Source organism: Stegostoma tigrinum, chromosome 20 (assembly GCF_030684315.1).
Source record: "Stegostoma tigrinum isolate sSteTig4 chromosome 20, sSteTig4.hap1, whole genome shotgun sequence".
Lineage (NCBI taxonomy): Eukaryota > Metazoa > Chordata > Chondrichthyes > Orectolobiformes > Stegostomatidae > Stegostoma > Stegostoma tigrinum.
The window spans coordinates 11,472,075-11,499,414 of NC_081373.1; the positions used below are offsets into that span (position 1 = coordinate 11,472,075).

At 42.3% G+C, this 27,340-nt stretch overlaps 1 protein-coding gene across 2 annotated transcripts in view; it reads right to left on the reverse strand.

The window, feature by feature from the left end:
- Window positions 1-22,231, reverse strand: part of zfyve27 (zinc finger, FYVE domain containing 27) — a 175,839-nt gene extending 153,608 nt beyond the window's left edge. For both annotated transcript variants that reach the window (XM_048551283.2, XM_059653001.1), the window contains exons 1-4: window positions 21,443-22,231; window positions 16,434-16,504; window positions 13,337-13,523; window positions 888-983 (exon numbers count right to left, since the gene is read on the reverse strand). In XM_048551283.2, coding sequence (XP_048407240.1) covers window positions 888-983; window positions 13,337-13,523; window positions 16,434-16,504; window positions 21,443-21,753 — 665 coding nt within the window. In that variant the 5' untranslated portion in view covers window positions 21,754-22,231. The remainder of the gene's footprint in view (window positions 1-887; window positions 984-13,336; window positions 13,524-16,433; window positions 16,505-21,442) is intronic.
- Window positions 22,232-27,340: the final 5,109 nt, after the last annotated feature.

The window sequence follows — 27,340 nt, forward strand, 5'->3', positions numbered from 1 at the left end:
TATAACTGTATTCAATTAGTATTTACTATCTTCTCTAGGTTAGGGAAGACAATTCTAGTGCCAGCTATCCCCAACCATCACTAGATACTTCAGAAGAGCATTAGAAAATAAAATTTGACACTGATTAGCATAGGAAACATGAGAATAAGTGACCAAAAACTTGATCAAACTGCTAGGTTTTAAAAGACCGACTTAAAGGAGGAACGAGATGCAGAGTAGTAGTATTTGGGAGGAACACACCAAGACAGGCAGCAGAGTCAACGTTTCAGGTCGGGACCCTTTATTAGGAGTCCTGATGATGGATCCCAACCTGAACGTTGACTTTCCTGCTCCTCCAGTGCTGCCTGACCTGCCATGTTCCTCCAGCTCCACACAGTATCGACTCTGACTTCCAGCATCTGCAGTTCTTGCTATCTTCTAGAAATATTAGGGATGTAACTTCAGCGCTAGGCAGAAGACATGGTGGCATCAAAGTAATGATTAAAATCAGAGCGTGCAGAGGGCCAGAACTGGAAAAGTAGTAGCGTTGGAGAGTTGGGGTGGGGTGTCACAGACAAAGGACAGACCAAGTTTGTGGGAGCTTGCTGCGTGCAAATTAGCTGCTGCATTTCCTCCATTACAACTGTGACTATATTCAAAATGGACAACATTGGCTGTAGAGAATTCTGGGACACCCTCAAGTACATAGAAACAAGTTTTCTGTTTCATCTGTTCCACCACCAGAAAGGTTATAGAATCCATGTGAGGACCAATTGCACTGTCATGCTTGCTCTATTTCCATTATTATATTGGTCAAAATTAGGCAATTCACAGCAAATTTACTATCCCGCATCATACCTTCACTCCCCAACCACCTTCACCTCCAAGATATTTAAACACTCACTCACAGGACAGACAGTGAATGGTCTTCCCAGTAGAGGACTCGATATGCAGCCTCACAACTGCTACAGGTCTTATTCACCATCTCATCCAGGTGAATTAAACTATGGAGAGAAAAGAAAGCACAACAGATGGAAGCATTATTATCAAAAGGAGCAAGCATTTTAATCCAAATAATGGTTCCCTTTAGCAGTTATTGATCCTCCCAAGCTGACATTTGCCCATTCCTCTCCACCTTCAGTCCACCTCCCCCTCCATCCCTATTTATTCCAGTTCCCTCTCTGATGAAGGGTCTAGGCCCGAAACGTCAGCTTTTGTGCTCCTGAGATGCTGCTTGGCCTTCTGTGCTCATCCAGCCTCACACTTTGTTACCTTTGTCTGCCCAACTGTTTTTCTCTCTCTGGGTTGCATTCCGACCTCCACTTACCGTTTACTCCTCCACCCTTCCCCCAGGCCATCTTCAGCATATACACCAACATTTCCTTAACTACAAACGGTTCTAAAGGAGGGTCACTGGTAAGGTTTCTATCTTCCCTAAGCAGATGCTGCCAGACCTGTTGAGGTTTTCCAGAAATTTCTGTTTTTGTTTCTGATTTCCAATATTCACAGTTCTTTGGTTTTTGTTTTGTTTAATCCATAAACAGCAGCAACTCGCTCAGGATGAGTAAATCTAATGATAACCCATTCGTGTGGATATCTCCTATCATCAGGCTTCTTGTATTGCTCATGTTGAATGTAACAACCAGGTCAGGAAGTCTCATTTTGAAATATCAAGATCGCAACCTCAGTGACCCTGGGAAGCACTGTTCAGTCTGCAAACAACAGCTCTATATGTTCAAAGAACTCACTGCAGAAAGTGAGAATGATATTCCACCTGCTTCTTCAATCTCAAAGGATGAACAAGGAAAACAGTCGCATGCAATCCCACATTCCCCTCTATTTACTACCATGAACTGCACCACACTAAACTACAGGTGAGTCATACAGTCATACAACATGGAAACAAGTTGTGCATGACAACCATATTCCCAAGCTAGTCCCACCTGCCTGTATTTGACCCATATCCCTCCAAACCTTTCCTATTCATGAATTTATCCAAATGTCTTTTAAACATTGTTACAATAAGTGCATCCATCACTTCCTCTGGCAGTTCATTCAATGCACCAACCACTATTAAAAAAGTTGCCCCTCGTGTCTTTTTTAAATCATTCTCCTCTCTCCTTAAAAATATGCCCCTTAGTTTTGAACTCCCCCAACCTAGGGAAAAGACCTTTGCTATTCACATTATCTATGCCCCTCATGATTTGAGAAATCTCAATAAAGGTCACCCCTCAACCTCCTACACTCCAGTGAGAAAAGTCCCAGCCTATTTTTATAGCTTAAATCCTCCAGCCCCAACAACATCCTGGTAAATTTTTCTGAACCCTCTCCTAGTTAATGATATCCCTCCTATAACAGGGTGAACAGAAGTGCACACAGAACTCCATAACAGGCCTCACCAACAGGCAGTACTTCCATTTCAGTGGATGGATACAGTTAAGTTGAAGTGTTCTGCAAGTTCTAACTGGTGTGAAGTGCATTCAAACCCAACCTGTAATTCGAGATACGGAGCACAGAAACAGTCCTTTCAGACAACTCATCCATGTCGACCAGATATCTCATAAATCTAATCCCATTTGCCAGCTTTTGGCCTATATCCCTCCAAGCCCTGCCTACGCCAATCCAGATGCCTTTAAAACATTGCAACTGTACCAGTCTCCACCACTTCCTCTGGCAGCTCATTCCATACACGCACCTCTCGGTATGAAAAAGTTGCTCCTTAGTCACTTTTCAATCTTTCCCCTCTCACTCTAAACCTACGTCCTCTAGTTCTGGATTCCCCCGTGCTGGGGAAAAAGGATGTCTCTATTTACCCTATCCATGTCCCTCATAATTTTATAAACCTTTAAGGTCGCCCCTCAGCCTTTGACACTCCAAGAACAGCACCAGCCTTTCAACCTTTCCCTATCGCTCAAACCCTCCAACCCTGGCAGTATCTTTGTAAATCTTTTTTGAACCCTTTCAAATTTCACAACATCTTCCCTACAGCAGGGAGATTAGAATTGCACACAGTATTCCAACAGTGGCCTAACTAATGTCCTTCACATCCACAACATGACCCCCCACTCCTATACACAACACACTGACCAATAAAGGCAAGCAAATCAAATGCCTTCTTCACCACCATGTCTACCTATGATTCCACTTTCAAGGAACCATGAACTGAACCTGAACTAAGGAACAAGGTCTCTCTGTTCAGCAACACTCCCCAGAATCTTACCATGTTTACACATTCTATCACGGCTTTTTCAGGAGTAACTCGTTTCAATTCTAGGTTTGTTCAACAAAAAAATCTACAATCAACACTTGAGGTACAGATGCAATTCATCTGAAATATTAAATACATATGCCCCATAACCATTTGCACAGGAATACTTTCAACCAGGGTTGGAACCTTACTTTTCCAAGAGGACAGCAGGGGAATTATAAGTGGACTCATTGTCCTTGGCTGAGAAGACAACTTCAATGTTCCTTCTCACCCCGCAGCACCAACCCTCCACTGCACCCCCCCAACCAAACTTACCAACAGAAAAACTCCTGGTCACTAATTCTAATGCATTTGCAGGTATGTGATCTGTTGGTGGGGTTTGACCCACTGTAGTCTTCCCTACAGTTAAATAGAATACCAACTTAACATAACAAATAGGTCGCATGCACCACCAGCTCATGCTTCATCTGATGTGGCCTTAACTCCACTTGCCTACTTGCCTTTAATAACACAAGTCACCTTGTTAATCAAAAGTCTGTTCAACCCTAAATGAAAAATATTCAAGGGCGGATTCACTGCTGGTAACTGGGGGAAGAGAGTTCCAACCTCTAATGAACCTTTAAGGGGAAAAATTGCACCTCTTCACCTTAAATGGCGGACTCCTTTTCTGAAACTCTTTCTCCTAATTCTAGATTCCCCCAAGTGGGGAGACAACTTTGGAATATCTATCATCTCAGACTCCCTCAGAAGCTTATATATGTCAATATCATCACCAGTCACTCCCATTTCTGCTGTTAGCTTATTACTTTTCCTTCTTAAATTCACTCACGGCAGTTTACAGCGTGGAAACAGGGCTGACAGGCCAACTTGCCCATGTTGCCCAGTCTTCAATCAATATAGTCCCACTTTCCTGCATTTGGTCCATATCCCTCCAAACCTACCACATCCATGTAACTGTCAAAATGTTGCTTAAATGATGAATTTGTACTGCCTTCCACACCCACCTCTGGCAGCCCATTCCAGACACTCGCCACCCTGTGTGAAAATACTGATGCTCTGCACCCTTTTGTATCTCTCTGCTCTCATCTTAAACCTATACCCTCTAGATTTAGATTCCCCTACCATGGGGAAAAATTGTCAGTTAGGTACCTTATCTATGTCACTTGTTTGGACATCTTATGACACATCTCCTGGGCTTCAATTCCCTGACTCCTCAGATATCATGCCTGGCTAATTTCTTGCAGTTCTAGTTGTTTACTACCAAGAGGTGGATGCTTTGGAGAGGGTGCAGAGAAGGTTTATCAAAATGTCACCCGGTCTTGAGGGTTTTAGGTATGAGGAGAGATTGGACAAACGCAGATTGTTTTCACTGGAAAGACGGAGGCTGAGGGGTGACCTCGTAGGCTTCTACAAAATTTTGAGAGGCATAGATAGAGTGCATAGTCAAGCCTTTTTCCCAGGGGGGAAAAGGTCAACTACAAAAAGGTCACAGGTTCAAAATGAGAAGGGAAAAGTTTAGGGGAGAAGTGTAGAGAAAGATTTTCACACTCTGGATGGTCAGTGCCTAGAATGCACTGCCAGTGGAGGCGGTGGAAGCAGGCACTTGAGCAATGTTTAAGGCATATCTTGATAGACATGAACAAGAGGCAGACAAAGGGATAGAAACTGAGTACGCGCAATAAGTGTGAAGCTGGATGAACACAGCAGGCCAAGCAGCATCTCAGGAGCACAAAAAGCTGACGTTTTGGGCCTAGACCCTTCACACTTTATTATCTTGGATTCTCCAGCATCTGCAGTTCCCATTATCTCTCATGCGCAATAAGTAGCTGGTCTAAGAACGAACTAGGAATCAATGCTGGCTTGATGGATCAAATGGCCTGTTCCTGTACTGTATTGTTCTTTGTTCTGCATAATAATAATAATTGCAATTCTAAAAGACATTAAAAAACAAACAAACATTCTGACCAGTTCAAGAAATTAAAAGGATGAAAACAAACATATTTCATGATAGGATTTAGTGTTTAAGTTAATTGATCTAAGTTGGGGTAGTAGTGGAGCTGCTTTAGCATTTTCTGACAGGTTGGAATGAGAAGAGAAGGAAAATAATCAGTTCATTCTCCCTCACCACCCAGTGGGCAAGCCTACACTATCAGCAAATATTTGATAACAATGTTCACATATAGCATTGAAATTTGGTTCAGGTAGTAGGAGGGCCGTTAACGTTTACAGAATACATCCAACACGCTGAACACATTAACAGCAGAAAGAGAGATGAACAGAAAAGGATATTGGAATTGAAACATACGCAAGCCCGAGTCTATAAAAGCAAGCCCTGTTGTATGCAGGGGGCAGGGTAGATACAGAGAAACTATTCCTCCAATACAGGGTCAAAAACCAGAGCACAGTTTTAAAGTTGAGGAACAGGAGTTTTACAGGGTACATGAGCAAACATTTTTTCACTGAGGGTTTGCGGGTATCTGAAACTTACTGTTTTAAAGGGTGGTAGAGGCAGGAACTATAGAGACATTTAAGGGCTATTTAGATAAACATGTGAAGTGCAATAGCATTCATGGCTATGGGCCAAATGCTGGAAAATGGGATCAGAATTAGATGGACGTTTGATGACAAGCGCAGACACAATGAGCCTCTTTCCAGGTTTAAAAATGCTATGACTTTAAAAGCCTATACCTAGTATCTCAGTGTACTGGTTTAGTATTGTGAATGCCATTTGTGTTTGCCTGATGAAGACATGTTGATTCTTCTTCCATAATTTATGAGAATTTTATCTCCATCTACTTACGATATTAAAAAAAAACTAATAAGTATGAAAAGGAAAACATACAAATCCTATAAATTTAAAACAAAAACAGAAAATGCTGGATATGTGCAAAGGGAACAGTCAAGATCTATAACAGAACTGATGAGCCAATGCTGAGAACAGTAGGGCATGAAAACAAAATCTGCACTATTTTAGTACATAAATACAGTTACAACACTGGCATCTACTGACAATGTGAACAATTGCCCAGGTATGTCCTGTACACACAAGGCAGGACAAATCCAATCCTGCTGATTACTGTCCCATCAGTCTAATCTTGATCATCAGTAAAGTGTTGGAAGGTGTCAGTAACAGTGCTATCAAGCAGCACCTGATCAGCAATAACCTGCTCAGTGGCACACAGTTTGGGTTCATCCAGGGCCACTCAACACCTGACCTCATTGTAGCATATGGATGTACATGGAATAGTGTAGGTAGGTGGGCTTTGGATTGGTATGACAGGTCGGCACGACATCGAAGGCCGAAGGGCCTGTTCTGTGCTGTAATGTTCTATATGCATATATATCACCTCAGTGCATCAAGACGTCTCAAAGTACTTTGTAAAATGGATTACTTTCTGAAGTAGAGTAACTCAGAAACTCCTCATAAAATTTAATCAGAAACATTCCACAAATAAAGCAGAAGTCCATTTAGGTTTATTTTAGTGATGATAGGTGAGGATTTCTGGCCAGGATACAGTATTGCTCTTTTCCAAATTCTGCCACAGAATCATTCATGACGCACCAAATTGACAGACATAACAATAATTTAACATTTCAATCAGAGGATAACAGCTTTGACAATGCAGCAATCCCTCAACATTGCACTAGTCCATCAGTCCAATTCACGTTCTCATGTTCTGAGGTTACTGTTGAAGACATAACTCTCGGACTCAGGTGGTGAAAGGGCTACAGATGGAATCAAGCCTTTTCTCATGAACGGTCACAGTCAAAAGATAACCCAGACTCTCCCATTCAGATACATGACCAACTTTTCCAAAATTTTTCTTCCTGCAGCATGAAGAATTTTATTTAAAAGTGCAAAATTCTGATTGAATGATAAATTTCAAATAAACTGGAGATCCAAATCATAGCAATTCTTTAGCAAAACTGATTGAAACATTCTCCCCAACCATGATTGACACTTATTCTTCTCTCTCCCACACCAACTTAAATGAAAACGTGAATAGATACCAAGAATAGAATTTTTCTTTCATGTTTCTTAACACGAAACATCAATTTCAAAAGACAAACATCAATTTAAGTTAGAAATACATTCAATATGTATACATGTTTCCTGTAAGCCTGTAACAAAGCCAGTGGCATGTACCCACAATGTTAGAGGAGAGGGTACAGGCATCTTAAAGAATACTAACACTGATGATTAAATTGGCAAAGGTTGATTTTCCATGAACAAAGTTACTAAAATAAATGGTCCATGTGCATTAGTGAAAGGACTGACATCTGCTGCAGTGAGTTAGAATGTTATAACCCAAACCTAACCTTCTTACAAAATGTCCTGTGCAACTAGGTGTGGGTACTGGTTTTTAGGATTACAATGATGATGTATTCAGAACCTACAGGATTTGGTGTATCCAGTACATTCAGCCATTTCTGTTCATTGAGTGGAGTGAGTTGAAGAGGCCAAAGACTTGTGTCAGTGATTGTGGATCATCAAGAGGAATCCATAAAGAATCATCAACTCTGGTGTGCCTGATTGAAAATGGTTAGAAAGTTCCAAGCTTCTCAGCAATGTCTTTTGAATCAATCTATTTGGCTATATCATCATTGACAACAAGATAAATTTGTATTGCATCTTTAATGTACTAACATATTGCATTTTAAAGTCTTCCTTTTAGTTGTTTACAATTGCAGCAGAATTCCATCAGTATCCAGATATGGTAGAGCTTTGACCCGGTTTACTGGTTTAAAGATTGCCTTGCTCTGACTATGGTGTTCTTCTTCTATTGTTTAGCATGCATGCAGCTTTACCTAATTGTTAAAGTTCCACCATCTCAGCTGGAGGGCATCAATGAAACTATCCATGCTGTGTATCAAGTTCAACCATCTTAAGATGCTTCATTTTTATATAGTTAAAACATCTTGTGTTGATGTAGCACTTCAGCACAGTAAAGTATCACAAGACAATACACAAGAGAATCTACTGAACACAATTCAACAGCAAGCTACATGAGGAACTGTTCTGAAAGGTTATAAGCTGAAATGTTAACTCTGCTTTCTCAGATTCTGACTGAACTTCTCAATATATTCAGCATTTTCTGATTTTCTTTCAGATTTCCAGCATCCATAGCTTTAAGGACAGGTGGTTTATAAGCTTAGTCAAAAGTATGAGTTTTAAGAACGTCATAAAAGGAGATATAAAGATACTGATGGAGAGAGAATGGGAACTGCAGATGCTGGAGAATCAAGATAACAGTGTGGAGCTGGATGAACACGGCAGGCCAAGCAGCATCTTAGGTGCACAAAAGCTTCAATCGGGGAGGACGGACAGGCAAAGGTGGCGGGGGGGGGGGGGGGGGGGGGGGGGGGGCAGGGGGGGGGGAATTAGGTTACTAGGTAGGAAATGGAGGTGCGGCTTAAGGTGGGAGGAAGGGATTTCCCCCAGACTGACCCATTCCCTCCCTACCTATACTCTCCTCTCCACCTTCGGTCTGCCTCCCCCTCTCTCCCTATTTATTTCAGAATCCTCTCCCCATCCCCCTTTTCTGATGAAGGGTCAAGGCCTGAAACGTCAGCTTTTGTGCTCCTGAGATGCTGCTTGGCCTGCTGTGTTCATCCAGCTCCACACTTTGTTATCTAAGATACTGATGGAGGTGGTTTAGAAAGAGAATTCCAGTGTTTGGAACCTATGAGCAGAAAGAATGAGACACAATGGTAGAATGAAGGGAAATGGAAAATGCAAAAATTAGAAGAGTTCAAAGAGCTTGACGTAACTTTGAGCTGAAGCAGGTTAGTCAGGGAGGGCTACATACCATAGAGGAAATGAAAACAAGAATGAGAATTTAAAATCAAGGTATTGTAGGAGCAGAAAGTAATACGATCAGAGAGCACAGGAACGATGGGTGAATGGGAACAGCAAAAAAATAAACAGCAATGTCCTAGATATGCTTAAGTTTGCAGACTGCGCAAGTGGAAGGCCAGCACTGCACAGTATTAAGTGAAGCTGTTGGCTGGTGATTGCAGATTCACAGTTCCTCAGTTAACAAACTACTCCAGGCCTACAAACAAACAAACTACTCCAGGCCTACAAACAAACAAACTACTCCAGGCCTACAAACAAAAGCTGAAAAACAGCCAGGCTTGGCCTGATATGTAACAATCATATTTACATTAGACAAGTTTCAGGTACTGATCACATCCCACAAGCAGAAGAAGAACTCTTCACTCAAAGCAAGGCAATCCCAAATCAATAAGCCAGATCAAAGCTCTACCACATCTGGATACTGACAGCACTCTGTTGCAATTTAAAAACAACTATTTCATCACGGATTCTTCCACCCTAAACACCTGGTGCTCCTAAAGCAGCTCATAGATGACTCGAAGTAGCTCACCTCCTTAAGTCTCAAAGTCTCAACACCTAGAAGGTACAAGTGAGGAGAATGCTTTGCCTTTAGCTGAATATGTGCCAATGTAACACAATCAAGGAGCTTGATGTCCTCTTTAAAAAAAATCCATTTGACTGGCATACCATCCATTAACATAGTACTGGTGTACTATGTTTGCAGTATGTACTATTACAATCCAGCTGGTTTCCAAGGCTTCCATGCAGCATTTCTCCTTAACTCCGCAACTTCAACAATTCCACTACCTACGAGGCCCTCCAACGTACAATAAGGTCCTTCCAAGTTACACACCTATTCGTTCATCATCATGGGGTCAGGTTTTTTTGAACTCCCTACTCAACAGCATAGAACAAGTGCCAATACTTTCATAATGGTAACATCAAATCAAAGTACCATCACCTGTCTAAAAGGTAACTAAGAATTCACAAAGATGAGTTTTTATGAAAGCTCTTAAAGAGAGAGGGGAAAGAGGAAGGTAGAGTGAGCCAGAGGTTGAGTTAGAGGTATTTAAGGAAAAAATTTCAAATATGAAGCCTAGGTGGCTGAAAGCACAGTTACCAATAGTAGGAGAGGAAAATTTATCAGAAGCTGGAGTTATAAGCACTAAATTACAGGGGGTAGCACGGTCGCTCAGTGACTCGCACTGCTGCCTCTCAGTGCCAGCCACCCAGTTTCAATTCCTGCCTTGGGCAAGTGTCTGTGTGGAAATTGCATATTCTCTCCATGTCTGTGTGAGTTTCCTCTGGATGCTCCAGTTTCCTCCCAGAGTCGAAAGATGTGCAGGTTAATTGGACTGGCATTCTAAATTTCCCATAGTACCCAGATGTACAGATTAGGTGGATTGGCCAAGGGAAATAGGAATAGAGTAGAATGGTGAGTCTTGGCAGGATGCTCTTCAGTGGGTCAGTGTGGGCTCAATGGGCCAAATGGCCATTTTCCATACTATAGGGATTCTATGAAAGGAAAGTATTGAAACGCTCTGATCAAGAAAATAAAAATTTTAAATGACAGACACTAGAGGACCAGTGTTCGTCAGCAAGGGCAGAGATGACGGGTGATAGGAGCTTACTGACAGATTAAGAATTCTGAGAGCTGTATTTAATGAGCTAAGATTTATGCAAGATGGAGACTGGAAAAAAGTGAGGATGAAAATAGTCATGTCTGGGATTGGTATCTCAAAGCACTTCAGATTTACGTACAAATGATGGCTGACCCGGTGAAGACTATTTGGTCCAACCATTACGGTCCTTACTCAATTATGAAACACCCTGTGTTTCACAATAGATACATTCTACACTTGCTGTTGATGCACCTTTGAACATAAGAGTTTCAGCTTTTTTAATCTATATTAGTTTCAAAGTCTCAATAATTCTGTTTAAAAGAGACAATTTCATTTTAAAATTTACTTTGAAATATTGTCATGTTGACAAAGTAATTTATTTATATAGCAGTGAATGTCCTCAGGTTCTTTGCAGCAAGAGATCACAAAAGTTGTTTGACTTCATGTTGACTACACAAGTTGCAGCTTCCATGCAAGATCAGCAGAAAGACCAAATCAATAAAACAGGGAAAAAGGTGGGGCAGGAAGTCGTGGAAGCAGTCACAGAAAACAAGTATTCTGTTCCTTTGTGCAATTTGCTGTCATCTGTGGGAACAATGAACAAACAGGAGCTACTTTCCCTTATCACAACAGCTTTCAGAATTTTATAGCAATGAACTAGCATTGAAGGGAAATAGCTGAGAGGACTTCAGAACAAAAGAACATCAAATACTCATTTCCTCATCCAGCTAAAACCAGAATGAAACGAGCAATTTACCATTGACTGAAAATGATCTTTGTGCTTCACAGTACAAGAAGAAAGGAGCAATATTGCATCATTATCTGATAATTTCATTGATTTTCACATTAAATTACAGTGTTTATTATATTACTTAATTCCATGTACTGGATTTTTCAAACTTACGTGTAAAACATTCAATCTTAATTTTACATGTACATAAAAGAGGCTAGATTCTAAAATGGCCATTCTTGTGACACAAACACTCAAAAAAGGTGACTCACTTTTTGGCCATCATGGGCATTTGATCAAGTACTTAGAAGCCTCTCAAGGAGTTTACATTCAATATTCTCACTGATTTGCATATACTTCAAGCTTTGGTTACTAAACACAGCTCAGGTGTTCCAACATTAGGAAATCAAACAATAAGATAACAGCCCCAAATTTTCAAAGCCTTTTGAAACCATGCAAAACAAAAAAAAATTTAACTACAAAAAGCCTACAGGTTATGCCCGAAGGCTACAGTCAAAAACATCAGCTGCAGGGAGAAGCGATTACAGGTATTTCTCTTATAACATGATAATTGTGTTCTTGCGTGACCTCATACAATAAAAAACCACATTATAGGGAAATTGCTGTACTGTACAGTCGAAAGTTTACATTATCCAAACTATTCATCATTTGCATTACAGCCAATTTGCATTAACAAAACATGCATTATAACAGAAATACCTTACTGCATTAGCCTTGGCTTGAATGTTAACACGCCCGACTCAAAAAGATGTGGGTTAAAGTGCCATTTCGAATTTCAGACAAGCCATAAAACAAAGGACTGTCTGCCCTCTTCGGATAATGTAAAAGATACAGAAGTTATAAACTGTTCAACAGGTCTGGAATCTTTTATCTAAAAATCTCAAGACTTTTTTTTGGGAGAAAGGATATTTTCAGTTTTCAAGTGCCCTATATGTCCACTTAGGCCAAGCAAATCTTGTTTTTCCCCCAAAAAGCCCAAACTCTGAGTATTTATAAGTTAGTTCATGTCCACGTTTGCAAATTCCTTGGCATAAAGGATACCTGATCTGTATTTCAAGGAGCATTGCCTAGGCCAACATTTACCCTATAACCAGCACCACTAAAACAGATGAATTGATCAATGTTATGAAACTGTAGGATCTTGCATATTGACATAGCTACATTTTTAATGCATTTGTTAAATGGGACGGGTCACTGGCAATTTATTGTCCATCCCTAATTGCCCTTAATGGAGTTGCATGCTAGGCCACTTCAAAGACTGGTTAAGAATCAACACATTGATGTAGATATCGAATCACATTTAGGCCCATAGCAGGTAAGGATGGCACACTTACTCCTCTAAAGCACACAGTAGACTAGATAGGTATCCATGATATTTGGGTAACTTCTTGCTCATCAGTACTGATACTACCTTTTCAATTCAGATACGTTTAATTAATTAAACTTAAATGCTCCAGCAGCAATGGGAGGTTTTGAACTCACTACTCAGATTAAGTCGACAAAGGTCTCTGGTTTACTTGCCCAATAATTATTTTTAAAATCGCTATGATGCCCTTCCCCCTGTTTTCTTGCACTACAACAGGGACTACATTACCGAATTTGACTGGAGTGTGTTAGAGAATGCCTCACATTGTGGAAGATACAATATAAATACTGTACCACCATTGCAACAGTATCACCAAAGGTAAACTTACAAAGAAACAAAATCAAATTTGCTGGAAAAGCTCAGCAGGTCTGGCAGCATCTATGAAGGGAAAAAAATGCTTTGTGCCCAGTGAATCTTCATGTTCTGAAACGCTGACTCCGTTTTTTTCCCCTTCACAGATGCTGTCTGACCTGCTGAGTTTTTCCAGCAAATTTGATTTTGTTTCTCTGTAAGTTTACTTTTCCTGATTTAAAGCATCCACATTTTTTTTGTTTTTATTTTGTAAACTTACAAAGCTTTGATTTCAACCAGAGCTTCTTGTCTGCTGATTTTAACTTTTTGAAGGTCCTCTCTTCGGACACTGTGATTTTTCTGTCTTGCAAGGGCTTGCTCAGTGAGCTGCTCCTGGCAGCAGTTCTGCAAATACCCAAGTACAGCAGGGGTAGAGATAAATAGTGCGAGAAGAATGAACCAGCCAGCTGCAAAAGAGAAATCATGTCAATAAAATGACTTCTAGCACAAGCTGCCAACAAAATAAAAAGCATTTGAACTTTTGCTGAATCAAAGGATACTCACTGATCGTTTTCAGATAGTCTGCGTCAGCATCATGCGCTACTCCATTTGACCACATATAAAAACTGCTACATCATCTGAAACATACGTTGGGGCTTTCTGCATCGAACCTAAGGGTAGAATTTCTACCAACTTCCAATCATGCACCTTAGAGACCGATTCAAATCCTGCAGCAATCTTCCAGAGCTATTGTGATAGATCCCAGTGGGCTTTTGCATCACGATAGCTTCCCCTTCTGCACCAATGTGACATTTTCAATTACCAGTAATACACTAAAGCTCTTAAATGGTACAAGCAAATAAGAACATAACAGAAGAGGAGAAAGATTGGGCATTTGACCCCTTAAGCCTGCTTATCATCATTGATCACTGGCAGTCGTTCATAGACACTCTTCCACTCCCATGGTGAATCTGCAGGTGGTTGTACAGACCGATACAGCTACTGCAGGCTCCATTACATTTGGGGCAGGTGGTGGTCATGCAAAGAGGTGGGTGGGACACTGGTATGGCAGCACACTCCTTACACCATTTTTACCTGACTTCTGACTTTTTCCTAAAAGTCTCAAGGTGCTCAAAGCCTTCCCAGGTACTCATCCTCCAGTTTGGAGGGTCTTGGGCCAATAATTCAAGTGTCTGTGGAAATGACGCACTTCACCTGTAAGGCCTTCTAGGTATCACTAAAGTGCTTATTTTGTCCACCTGGCGTTGGCCTGCCATTCCAAGGCTGGGAGTAGTTTCATGTCAGTCACTTGGACAACATGCCCAGCCCATCACAGCTGATCAAACGCAGTTACTCGAAGCTGGGGATGTTGGCCTGGATGAGGATGCCAGGGTTGCTGAATTTTTCTTCCCAGCACATTCACAGCATAGTGCACAGGCAGCTTTGATTGTTCTACTCCAGCACCTTGAGGTGTCTGTTGTAGACAATCCACATCTCCAAGCCATAAAGGAAGGCAGGAACCACCACAGCTGAGTAAACCATGAGCTTGGTGTCGGATCTGAAGTTGTTGCCCTCGAACACCCTTTTCCTCAGGCGGCTGAAGGCTGTACTAGCACACTGGAGGCAATGATGAATCTCTTCCTCAATGGCTGCTTTGGCCAACTGGACACTCCCAAGGTACTGGAAGTGGTCAGTGCTCTCTATGGCCTCCTGGTGGACCTTGTTGATCAGGGGTTTGCGCCATAATGCCATGCCGGGGTGGTGGAGGATCTTCATCCTGTGAGCCGTTCAGGATGAGACCTAGGCTTTCATATACCTCCATGAAGGTGCTGACGATGGTCTGGAGTACATCCTCCAAGGTTGCACTTTTGCAAGCATCATCTACGTAATGCAGCTCAACAACACTAATTGGGGTGACTTTGGTTCATTTTGAAGAAATGGCACAGCTAAACAAGAACATAACAGAACAGGAGAAGGAATGTGTTTGGCCCCTGAAGCTTGCTCTATCATTCAATAAAGGTCATGACCGATCTGATTGTGGCCTAAGCTCCACTCTTCTGTCTGCCACCCATTTCGGTGGATTCCCTTGTCAATCAAAAATCTCTCCGATTCAGCCTTGAGCATACTCAATTGACTCAGCTCCCGATATTCATTGAGGAAAGAAACTCAGAAGATTAACAACGCTGATCATTTCCATCTCAAATGGGAGGCCACTTTGGCATGAGGGCCCAACGATCTCCTCCTCTTCTCGAAAATTCTATAATTAGGAGATCATCACTCTAGTGCCAAGCTGATGCACTGTCATGCCCACCGGGAACTAGACTGAATTTACCTAATTTTATTTCAGATTTACAGCCAGCACAGAAGTCTGGCATCATACTAAACAGAAGATGCCCTTTGGCCCATTGAGTCTGCTTGAACAAACTAAATCTACATGACTCGCACCTTCCAGCACTTAGCCTAGGATGTTACAAATTTTCAGATGTTCACGTGCTGTAAAGTTTACCACCTCAACTACCCTTCCAGGCAGTGCATTCCAGCTTACCAGTGCCCTCCGAACAAACATTTCTCCCCATCAAATCCGCTCTAAATTTCCAGCCTTCACCTGAAAGCGATGCCCCTTATTTGAGGGGTCAGTAACAAGGGAAACAGCTGCTTTCAATCCACTCCTTCTATGCCCCACATAATCTTATACACATCTATCAGGTCCCCATCAGCTTTCTCTGCTCTAAAGAAAACAACCTGGATTTCAGCCTCTTTTCATAGGTGAACTGCTAATCCCAGGCAACATCACGATGAATCTCCTCCGTACCCCTACAGTGTAATCACATCGTTCCTATACTGCAGTGACCAGAACTGCAGACTGTACTCCAGCTGTCATCTAACCAATAATCTGTACCTCTCTGCTCTTATAATTTATGCCATACTGATACAGTTAAGTGCCCAGTATGCTTTCTTAACTACCCTGTTAACCTGCCCTGCCCACCTTCAGGGATCTGTGGACAAGCACCCCAAGATTCCCTTATTCCTCCAAGCTTCCTAGTGTTCTGCCATTTATTGAATATTCCCTTGTCTTGCTACTTCCTCGTCTCACACATATCAGGATTAAATTCCATCAGCCACTGATCTATCTGACCAATCCATCTATATTTCCCGTAGACCTTCTTCCGTATTGTCAACAACCTGTCAATCTTTGCACAATACTTCCATATCATTCCCCATCATTTTTTTCTATACCATTTATATATGTCATGAACAATAACGGACCCAGCACTGATCCCTGATCAATCAATCCATCCCTGGCCTCCAAAGCAAAAAAAAAGATATTCAAACACTCCCCATCCCGGAGATCACTAATATTAACAATCAAATCTTACCTTCTGTAAGTGTCAGGAATAATACATTGAGAGTGATGCAACACAACATGGAGCATTTTGGCGCCTTCCACCTGCAAAACAATAAGCTTGATTAATAAACCTGGCAGCACCGAACTACTTCAAACCCTTTGCTCAAATCTAAGCCGCTTAATAATGCGTCAACATTACAGTACACCTAGACTGGCAGCTGCAGCGTGCACTGAAGTAAAGCTAGAAATGCAAAGCTCATAAAATTATTGATTCAAAAATGTGCAGCAGGAGGTTATTCAGCCCATCATTCCTGTGCCACCACACTGAAATATCTGTCTGTCAAGTCCTGCAAATATCTTCTTTCCAAGCAAATATTCAAGTTCTTCTTGAAAGCTGTTATTCAAGATGCTTCTACCATCTTTTCAAATGGGGCTTCCTAAATAATCAGAACTCACTGCACAAAGTAAAAATCACTCATCTTCCCCTCACCTCAAACCATCAGCCTGTTATCAGCCCTTCTACCAGTTCCTATCAGTTTCATTTACTCTACCCAACATCCTTCGTAATTTTGAACACCTGTACTGAAACTCTCCCTGAAAACTTTGCCGTTGTAACGAGATACAGATTGATCAGGGTTTTAGCTCACAATCCTTTGTTTCCACGTTGATGGGGGTTTCTGGTTGGAAATAGGAGAAAATTTAACAGTAGATAATTCATCTAACTAAAATGTTCATGCTCATGAAATATCTTTTCAAAACAAAACTAAAAATCACAGTGCCAAGCTCTGGTGGCAGTACTTTAATTGCATCCTGACGTTCTGTCACAATATAGACCATTAAATTTAAAAAGTGCCATAAAATATCACAAATGTGAAATTATAATGTTACAGAACCACCAGGAAAGTCATGGTACTTGTAGCCATTACATCCAAACATTAAAATTGGTGTCTTCCCACTCAATGAAAAAATATATTTTCTAACAATATCTTAAGAATATAATTTACTGTCACATGACCACTAAACAGAAGCTGAGATTAATCGGGTTGGAAGAAACATTGAAAAGGCCCATTCTCTTGTCCATTAATCCAGTTCTCTTAAAAGGTGCTGGATTGGGACCCATCATTTTGTTTTCCACAAGGGTACATCACAAACTGAAACATTACTGAAAAGTGTTAAAGAGTAGGTGGAGAGACTTCCAATCATTCAATCATTCCAACCGTTGGATGGCTGCTCTGTTAACTTATTTCAGAACTCTCCTTTGACTAAGAAAAGTCTTGCCAACTTCCTTCCTAACTCATGACTTCCCATTTTTCTGTTTGAAAACCTCTCATCCCTGAAATTTTTTTAAAAAATGTGAACAATTTATTTGCATATATAACCAGCCTCACCAGCAGGAATTTTGTTCAGCTATGGTGTACTGCCTGTGATGGGTCAGTTGATTCAGGCAATGACTAGCTGATACCAAGACAAAGCCTGACTCTATCCCTCATCTGAGGCAACAAAAGGGTGCAATCACGGATCTTTGGGATGTTGTAGTGGAAAAACAATAGACTCAAACTTAAATCAAGTGCACACTGACTAATCCCCGGCACTCCCAACCTGCACTCACCATCACACCCTACTAATCCCAGCCCCACCCGTCCTCTATTTATTTCTGAGCTCTCCACCCCCAACAATTTCTGAAGAAGTGTTCCAACGCAAAAAGTCAACTTTCCTGCTTCTCTGATGCTGTCTGGCCTGTTGCGTTCCTCTAGCACCACGATGTGTTAGGTCTGACTCCAGCACCTGCAGTTCTTACTGTCTCTCAGCACATGAAGACTGATTTCATGGAATGTGCATATCAAAAGGAAGAGAATCTGTTTCTATTGAAGGGCGAATGTTGGATTTTAGTAAGACAATTAACAAGCTTCCATGTGGCATACTGGTCAGAAATATTAAAGCACACGGGATATGGGGGAAGAGAGTGTGCAAGAGAGACAAACAAACGTTGCCAGAGCTTGAAAATTGCAGGCATAAAGTAAAACTCGAATAGACTAGGGATGCTTTCTTAGAACAGAGGAGGCTGGCAGTTGACGTGCTTGAGTTGGATGAAATAATGGAAGACTTGGATAGATTGGGCAGAGAAGACCTCTTTTCTCAAGCACAGAGGTCAATTGCCAGGGGGCACAGGTTTAAGGTGATTGGCAGAAATATTAGACGGGGCTCAAGGAAAAGCTTTGTCACCCAGAGGGTGTTAGTGTCTGCGATTCACTGCCCAGCTGGGTGATTAAGTAAGGAATCCTCAACTCAGTTAAAAGGAAGCAGCATCTGCACCTGAAAAGCTGCAACCTGAAAGGCTACAGACCAGATGCTGGTAACTGGGATTAGAAGAGGTGACTAAAATATTCAGCCAGTGCAGACATAATGGGTAGGTTGAGTCTTTGTGCTAAAATTTTTCTATGGTTCTGGGTCACAGTCAAAACATGTTCGTCAGGGAATTGTAATACAGGATATTCACTAATAATAAGAACTGCAGATGCTGGAGAATCTGAGATAACAAAATGTAGTGCTGGTTGAACGCATCTCAAAACCAGTCCAACCTGTCTCTGCCTCCCTAACCTGTTCTTCCTCTCACCCATCCCTTCCTCCCACCCCAGGCCGCAACTCCATCTCCTACCTACTAACCTGATCCCACCTCCTCGATCTGTCCGTCTTCCCTGGACTGACCTATCCCCTCCCTACCTCCCCACCAAACTCTCCTCTCCCTCCATCTTCGGTCTGGCTCCCCCTCTCTCCCTATTTATTCCAGAACCCTCACCCCATCCCCCTCTCTGATGAAGGGTCTAGGCCCGAAACGTCAGCTTTTGTACTCCTGAGATGCTGCTTGGTCTGCTGTGTTCATCCAGCCTCACATTTTATTATCTTGGATTCTCCAGCATCTGCAGTTCCCATTATCACTCCTAAGATGCTGGGTGGCTTGCTGTGTACATCCAGCTCTAGGCTTTGTTATCACAGAATATTCACTGTTCACTTACACAGGGAGAGAGACATTAATTCAAGATAGCATCCAGATGTCAGCAGTGGCGCATCTCTGCCATGCTTAGCAATCACAAACTGCATGATGGACCGCAAAAAGCCTCTTCTGTAAATTCTAACAACAATATGTAACCATTTACAAGCACCAATTTGTCCATTAGTTATGTTATCATAAATTTCACAACAGAGGGACAATGTGAAAAAGGGCCATATAGACATCACTTGGCCCCTCAAATCTATGTCGCCATTTAACAAGACGGTAACTTATTTTTTATCTCAGCTCCACCTGCCCTTACAATCCCCATACCTTTCACTTTTCAAACATCTATCAAACGGTTCTTGATTATATTCAAAAACCAAACACCCAAAGCAGATAAAGGGAATTCCAAAGATTCACAATCCTTTCATTGAAGGAATTTCTTCTCATCTCAGTGTTAATGGCCTTCTGCAACTCTAACTCATGTTCCAAATGTGATAAGGTAGAATTATTTTCTTTCTACAACTTAATTACCAGCGTGGAAATATTATCACTGAGGCTGTTAATGGGACAAACAGCGCACAAATTGCTTGCACTGTCTCACTTAAATAAATAAAGTTGGCAACAATGATCATATTGATTCATTGGCCACTGTCATTCCACGCAATGTTCCCACTAAGCTGTGTTTGTGTGTGCAGCTGCACTGAAGGTCTGCGCACAATCATGCCAATGCTTTCTGCATGCACTGGCTGGACACAGTAGAGGGAACGCAGTTTGAGGTGTCAGATGACTTATCACTTTCAATATCACTCTTGCTGCTCCCTTGGTCTCTTCTTGTGTGGCAGATCCTTGAATTGAAGATGACTTTCTTCTATTTCAGTGCGATGAGTCCTGGTGACTAAGAGCCCAGTGCTGGATCTGCTGACACTATCAGATGGTATAGGTGGTATCTCAACAGGCGAGTGGATTGGATGCCTGCATCTGTGCACACTCCTTTCATTGTTTGTACTGGCTTCCACCTGCTTCCCTCCAAGTTGATCGAGACTGATGAGACCTTCATGGATATTTCTTCTCCAGTTTGGACAAATCACAGTCAAGGGGTTCTCAAGATTCTGTGAGGACATTGTTTTTTTCAGGGAGGTTTTGACAACATCTTGAAATGTTTCCTGTACCTTGTTGGTAACCACTTGCCATGACAGAGCTCAGAGCAGGCATCATGTCTTATGTCAGGCATGTGCTAGGAATGTTGGCATGAGAGAGGATGCTAATGTTGGATAAGCAGGATTTTAGCCTGGGATGCAAAGAGTGATAAGCAGGCCTCTCACATGTTAGCACATTTGATTGAAACACCTCAAACAGCACTGCCTCGCACCACGCTCTCAGCAGCTAAATCCTCTTAGTACTTCAGATTCAAATCCTCTTACCATTCCAGGGCAAGGACAACTAGCTTCTAAATGGCACCAAACTAATTTAGTCATGCGATTTTGATGTCATGAATGAGCAGACCAGAGCTAGTGGACTACAACAGTGCCATTGTGGCTTGAAGTAATTAACTGGTTATAAAACATTTCCAACACCCTGTCAGCAGCACTGTAGAGTAATCAGCGAAGCCATGGCCCTATTGAATGGCAGAGCAGGCTAAATGGGCCGAGAGTCTTAAATGGTATGTTGGTAAGATACTGCTCAGTCTGAATCATGTAATTACAGTCTTCACATTTACAATTCATAAATGAAACCTTTTGACAGTCATGTATATTTCACAAAGCTAGATAACAGTTTAGCTGTATTTGATAAACTGGTGTCCATTAGCTAACAAAAGTTGCATCAAAATACATCATTGTGCGATGGAAAATACCATCTTAACCAAATAACTCATGTTTATTCTTGCCCCTTTGGCCTATTCCGGTCCCCACAAACACGGGAGAAAACAAAACCTGTACCAATAAGTTTCTGCAAAAATAAAAACCATTGTAAATAGCAAAACAAAACAGACTATCAGCCACCAAGTTAGGGGGCAAACTGACAAAGAGGAACATAAACAAACACACCTGATCAAATACTTCACCATCTCCCAAGCGTCGTAGAGTGGCTCTGCGAAGAACTCTAGCCTCTTGAAAGCCACGACCAGGCTCAGGAGGTCAAAGGTCTGAGGGGGTCTGTGCCTGGTCTTGGGCTCCACCAGGGGGCTGGCTTCCATCTCGGGCAGGGGGCAGCTGGCACTGAGTGGGGGGCTGCTGGCACAGCTGGCAGCAGCAGTGCTGGTGGCGGGTGGGCTGCCAGCAGAGTTCCTCCTTTCCCCCGCAGCCTCTGCCGGGCCAGCAGCCTCCCAGGTAGGGGCAGCGCCCACTGCAGACTGCATAGCTCCCAATGCACGTCTGGAAGATACAAATATTGCACCTGCACCTCTAGTATCTAAACATCTACACTGACACGCAGCTATACAATGAAGCAATGTGGAACACCACAGGTAATAAGGGTTTTAGATGAAATTGAGGTATTGCTGCTGCAGTGGGTTTCCAGCCCGGTCAACACAACGCTGGGCTGGTGACTGCATACAGGGGTCACGGGAGGGTCACGCGGTTGCTAGGAGACCACAGCCGGTGGCGGCCATGATGGTTTCGGACGCTGCCGCTCTCTCCTTCCCTTCGTGCTAATTTATTTATTATATTCCCCACTGCGGGCCGCCGCCTTCTTCTTCCCGCTCCTCCTCCTCTTCCTCCCCCGTGCTTCCTCGGAAGGCGCCGCTCCCGCACCGGACCGCTGCCGTTTGTTTTCGCTTCCTCCGCCCAGTCTCTCTGTCGGTCTCCTCGCTCCGAGCCAACCGTCACCTCACGCCCCGCCCCGCCCCGCCCCCCAACTCCCGAGGCAGGCCGCAGCAATCGAGCTCCTCCCGCATCGATGCAGGCCTGTCCGATGTGTCCGCCGCTGCTGCAGGGGGCGCTCTCACCTCCCCAGGAACCGCCAGCAGCGTAGTAGCGCCCCTGACTCTGAGCCAGGAGGCCAGGCTTCACGTCCCACCTGCCCCGTTGATTAGAAAAATAACCTCAAATGTTCAAATCCAGCTTTGTCTTACCAGGCCATAGCTCTTCTCTCTTTCTAGTAAGAGAGTGAGTGAGAAAGAGCACTGGTGGTGGTTTAACCTCAGGGTCACCATGTCTCCGGTGAGGGGAGAGGTTGAGAAGGTGAGCCGTCAATGGTAACCTTAGCCAGTGCTGCAAATGATCCATTTTGAATGGACATGCCTCTGCGTCTCAAACTGGCCATCCAAGGTAACCAATCCACTTGGTGGGATGCAGGTAGCTTCCTGCTCACTAATGCTGAGCACTATACGCGACATGTTTCTTTTATTCAATCATGAGGCATGGATGTCGCTAGCTAGTTCAACATTTATTGTCCGTTTCTAATTGCCCAGAATGCAGTTGAGAATCAACCACATTGTGGTTGGTCTAGAGTCACGTAAACCAGACTAGGTAAGGTTACTAGTTTCCTCTTTCCTGGATGACAGGTGGGCTATTCTGACAATTGACAATGGTTTGAATTAGAGTCTTCATTCCAGATTTTTATCAATTCAAATTCCACCATCTGCCATGGTGTGATCTGAACCCATGTCCCCGGAATGCTATCTGGTCCTTTGTGTTAGTATTCTAGCGATAATACCACTAGACCGCTGGAAATTCAAAGTTGCTGGCTTGAATTTTGTAGGAAACATCATTTTCCTTAGAGAAAAGAAAGCTATGGGGGTGTCCTGATTGGGGTGCATAAAGTTATGAGAAGCATAGATAGGGGTAAACTTTTCTCTTACTACAGAGGTCAATAACAATGAATAAATAAAAGTCTCACCGTACTTCTGACCATGTAACTGCATGTGCACAAATGGATCATGGTAGCATTTTTAATGGCAATGCCTGATCACCCACTTTGAGAGAACATATGAAATAGGACCAAGAGTAGGCCATCTGGCCCCTTAAGCATGCTCCACCTATTAATAAGATCATGGCTGATCTTCTCATGGGCTCAGCTCCACTTACCCATCGGCTTACCATGGCCCTTAATTCCTTTACTGTTCCAAAAGTTGTGTATCTTTTCCTTGCTTTTGAGCAAACACATAATTGGCATGAGATAATGGGAACTGCAGATGCTGGAGAATTCCAAGATAATAAAATGTGAGGCTGGATGAACACAGCAGGCCAAGCAGCATCTCAAGAGCACGAAGGGTCTAGGCCCGAAACGTCAGCTTTTGTGCTCCTGAGATGCTGCTTGGCCTGCTGTGTTCATCCAGCCTCACATTTTATTATCACATAATTGGCATGATCAGTTCATGTGTCCGATATCTGCATTACTTTGTTTTTATTTGAATGTTTCATTCGCTGCCACTTCTCTTCCAGGTATGTTCACAGACAAACGAACACTACTAGACAATTGCCTCCCCATTGAGAGGTACTATCGAGGGGGCACCACTTTTAGTTGAAAGGACACTGATTATTTTTATCTATTTCATGGTACCTACTAATGAATGTTAGCTGATAATGAAAGAGAGCTGTATGGTGAAGGTGCAGTATCAAAGAAGAAATGGGGGGGGGGGTTCAGCCCCTCCTGACGAACACACTGCTGTACTGTACAAAAGAAATGTGATTACATTTTAAGATATTAAAATATATCTGTCCAGAACAAAAACAATAATTTTTGATTCAGATTTTGTGCATGATACTGCTTTCTTTAATTTTGTCATGTTGAACGTAGCGTTAAAAAATTCTAACTCACAAATCATTTTCATAAATTTTGTTGTGATATTTGTCCAATTTTCTCTCCAAACCTTTAAACTAAACCTCCCCAAACTTTAAAAAGCACTTGGATGAGCTCTTGAAAATTCATAACATTCAAGACTTTGGGCCTTGTGCATGAAGGTGGGACTAGTGTAAATTTAGTATCGCTTTGGCAGTGCAGACTTGATGGACTGAAGGGTCTTTTCTGTACTGTATGGTTTTATGACTCAGTCATTCATGAGGCTACACTTTAATTTTTAAAAATTCAGAAATCTTGCCATTTCTAAAGAAGACTAAATAAGAATGCAGCAGGTAATTAAAAAAGGCAAATGGAATTTTGTCTGCCATTGCTCGAGGGATGGAGTTTAAAAGCAGGGAGGTGATACTGCAGCTGTATAGGGTCATAGTGAGGCCACACCTGGAATACTGTGTGCAGTTTTGGTCTCCTTACTTGTTAAGAGATATACTAGCACTGGATGGGGTGCAGAGGAGATTCACTCGGTCGATTTCAGAGTTGAGAGGGTTGGATTATGAGGAGAGACTGAGTAGGCTGGGATTATACTCATTGGAATTCAGAAGAATGAGGGGAGTCTTATATAACATACAAGATTATGATGGGAATAGATGAAGTGGAGGCAGGGAGGTTGTTTCCACTAGCAGGTGAAACTAGGACTAGAGGACATCACCTCAAAATAAAGGGAAGCAGATGTAGGACTAAGGTCAGGAGGAACTTCTTCACCCAATGGGTTGTGAATCTGTGGAATTCCCAGCCCAGTGAAGTGGTGGAAGCTACCTCGCTGAATGTGTTTAAGGCAAGGCTTTGAACAGTAAAGGAATTAAGGGTTATAGTGAGTAGGCGGTTAAGTGGAGCTGAGTCTCAAAAAGATCAGCCATGATCTTGTTAAATGGCGGGGTAGGCTCAAAGGGCTGGATGGCTTACTCCTGCTCCTAGTTCTTATGTTCTTATGATTAGCTAAATCAAATAGTTTCAATGAATAATTAGAGTGGATGAGGGAATCATTACATTATTACAATAATTGTAACTTAATTAAACATAGGAGTTGGGAAGAACATAAGAAATAAGAACAGGTGTTGATTATACAACCCCTGCAGCTTATTCTCGTATTCAATAGAATTGAGGCTGATCATCTGTCTCCATCCCCCTTTCTTACCTGATTCCCGTATTTCTTGATTCCTCAGCAAGTAGACGTTTAACAGTCTCCTCATGAATATACTCACCTTCAGCTCTTGTCAAGCCCATGAGTAAAGACATTTAACCTCATCTCAGTCCAACGTGTCCAGTCAATTAAAATGAAGCTGTGGGTGAGATTTTCACAGAGCCAGAAAGCTCTGCAGACATTAAAATGAGTTGGGCTCAGATGCAGAAGTTGTGGCCCCATTTCTAACATCCAACTTTTGTTAATTGAGGAAAAAGGATGAGGCAAGAATCATCAGGACAGAAACCCAAGCACATCAGGCCCATTTTAACATCGTACTGAGTTCAAGCAACTATTATTTTGCTATTTCAATAGCCTTGACCTGCAGTATGAGATTAGACAATCAAGAATAGATGTAAATCATTTTGAAGGGCTTTAAAGGTTTGTTTAACTTTTATAACCTGAAGTTGTTTAAAATCTCCAGCTCTTTACGTTGTAAAACTAAACTGCTTGCAGCTGTCATTGCTCATTTAAAAAAAACTCTGTTGGACTATTTTGATTGAAAGATCTTGGTATAGTATCTATTAAAATAGTTATAATTTCATTACTTATTGACTTTTCCCTAAGGGCAAATCATTATGAACGTTTGACCAAAAGTCAAAGACTACAGTTATAAGATATGTATAAATTTGCAATTTGAGTTACAACTTAAAGAGGCTATTAAAGGATTGGTCTTACAACCAGATAATGCCACATGGCAATAGCCGATCTTTGTTCAAGTCAAGTTCCTGTTCTGTTCCTGCTATTTTGTGTTTGTTGAATTATGATTTAATAAGTTTGTTTGGTGGTTCATGCCTAAAGCAATTGTTATTCCATCACCTGCCAATTTTAAGGAAGGTCGCTGTATGCATAAAAAAAACAGTTCAGATTATAAGAGACTAATCACTTGCAGTTTAAACTCTTGAATGTTTTCATGAATGGATTTTTTCCACTGTCAATATCTGTAGATAAGGTGGTTAAGAAAGCAGTTGAAGCATAAACGTGACCAGGAAGTTTATGATTAAACTGTATAAAATGCTGGTTAGATCACAACTTCCATACTGCAGTTCTGGTCAACACCTTATTGAAAGATTGTGATTGCACTAGAGAGGGTGCAGAAGAGATTTACAGGTTGCTGCATGGACTGGATGGTCTGAGACACGAGGAAGAATTGAATCAGCTGGGATTGTTTTTCTTCAAGAGGAGGAGGTTGGAAAGAGACCTGCTAGGGATGTATAATATTATGTGTGAGAACTATGGTAGGGGGCATGAATTGACATATATGAAGGGCCATTGAAGGGACTGTACTGGGGTTGAGGATTCAAGGGTTTAACATCTAAAAGAGTTAGGGTCATGTCCAAAAACCAATGTATTGTGTGAAAACTTCAGGACCTGAAGCAACCTTGCAGTGATGTGCCTCACAAACCTTATTGAGTTCTCTGAGAAGGTAACCAAACAGGTAGATGAGAGTAGAGAGAGAGAGATAATGGGAACTGCAGATGCTGGAGAATTCCAAGATAATAAAATGTGAGGCTGGATGAACACAGCAGGCCAAGCAGCATCTCAGGAGCACAAAAGCTGACGTTTCGGGCCTAGACCCTTCATCAGAGAGGGGGATGGGGAGAGGGAACTGGAATAAATAGGGAGAGAGGGGGAGGGGTAACGAAGATGGAGAGAAAAGAAGATAGGTGGAGAGGAGAGTATAGGTGGGGAGGTAGGGAGGGGATAGGTCAGTCCAGGGAAGACGGACAGGTCAAGGAGGTGGGATGAGGTTAGTAGGTAGATGGGGGTGCGGCTTGGGGTGGGAGGAAGGGATGGGTGAGAGGAAGAACCGGTTAGGGAGGCAGAGACAGGTTGGACTGGTTTTGGGATGCAGTGGGTGGGGGGAAAGAGCTGGGCTGGTTGTGTGGTGCAGTGGGGGGAGGAGACAAACTGGGCTGGTTTAGGGATGCAGTTGGGGAAGGGGAGATTTTGAAACAGGTGAAGT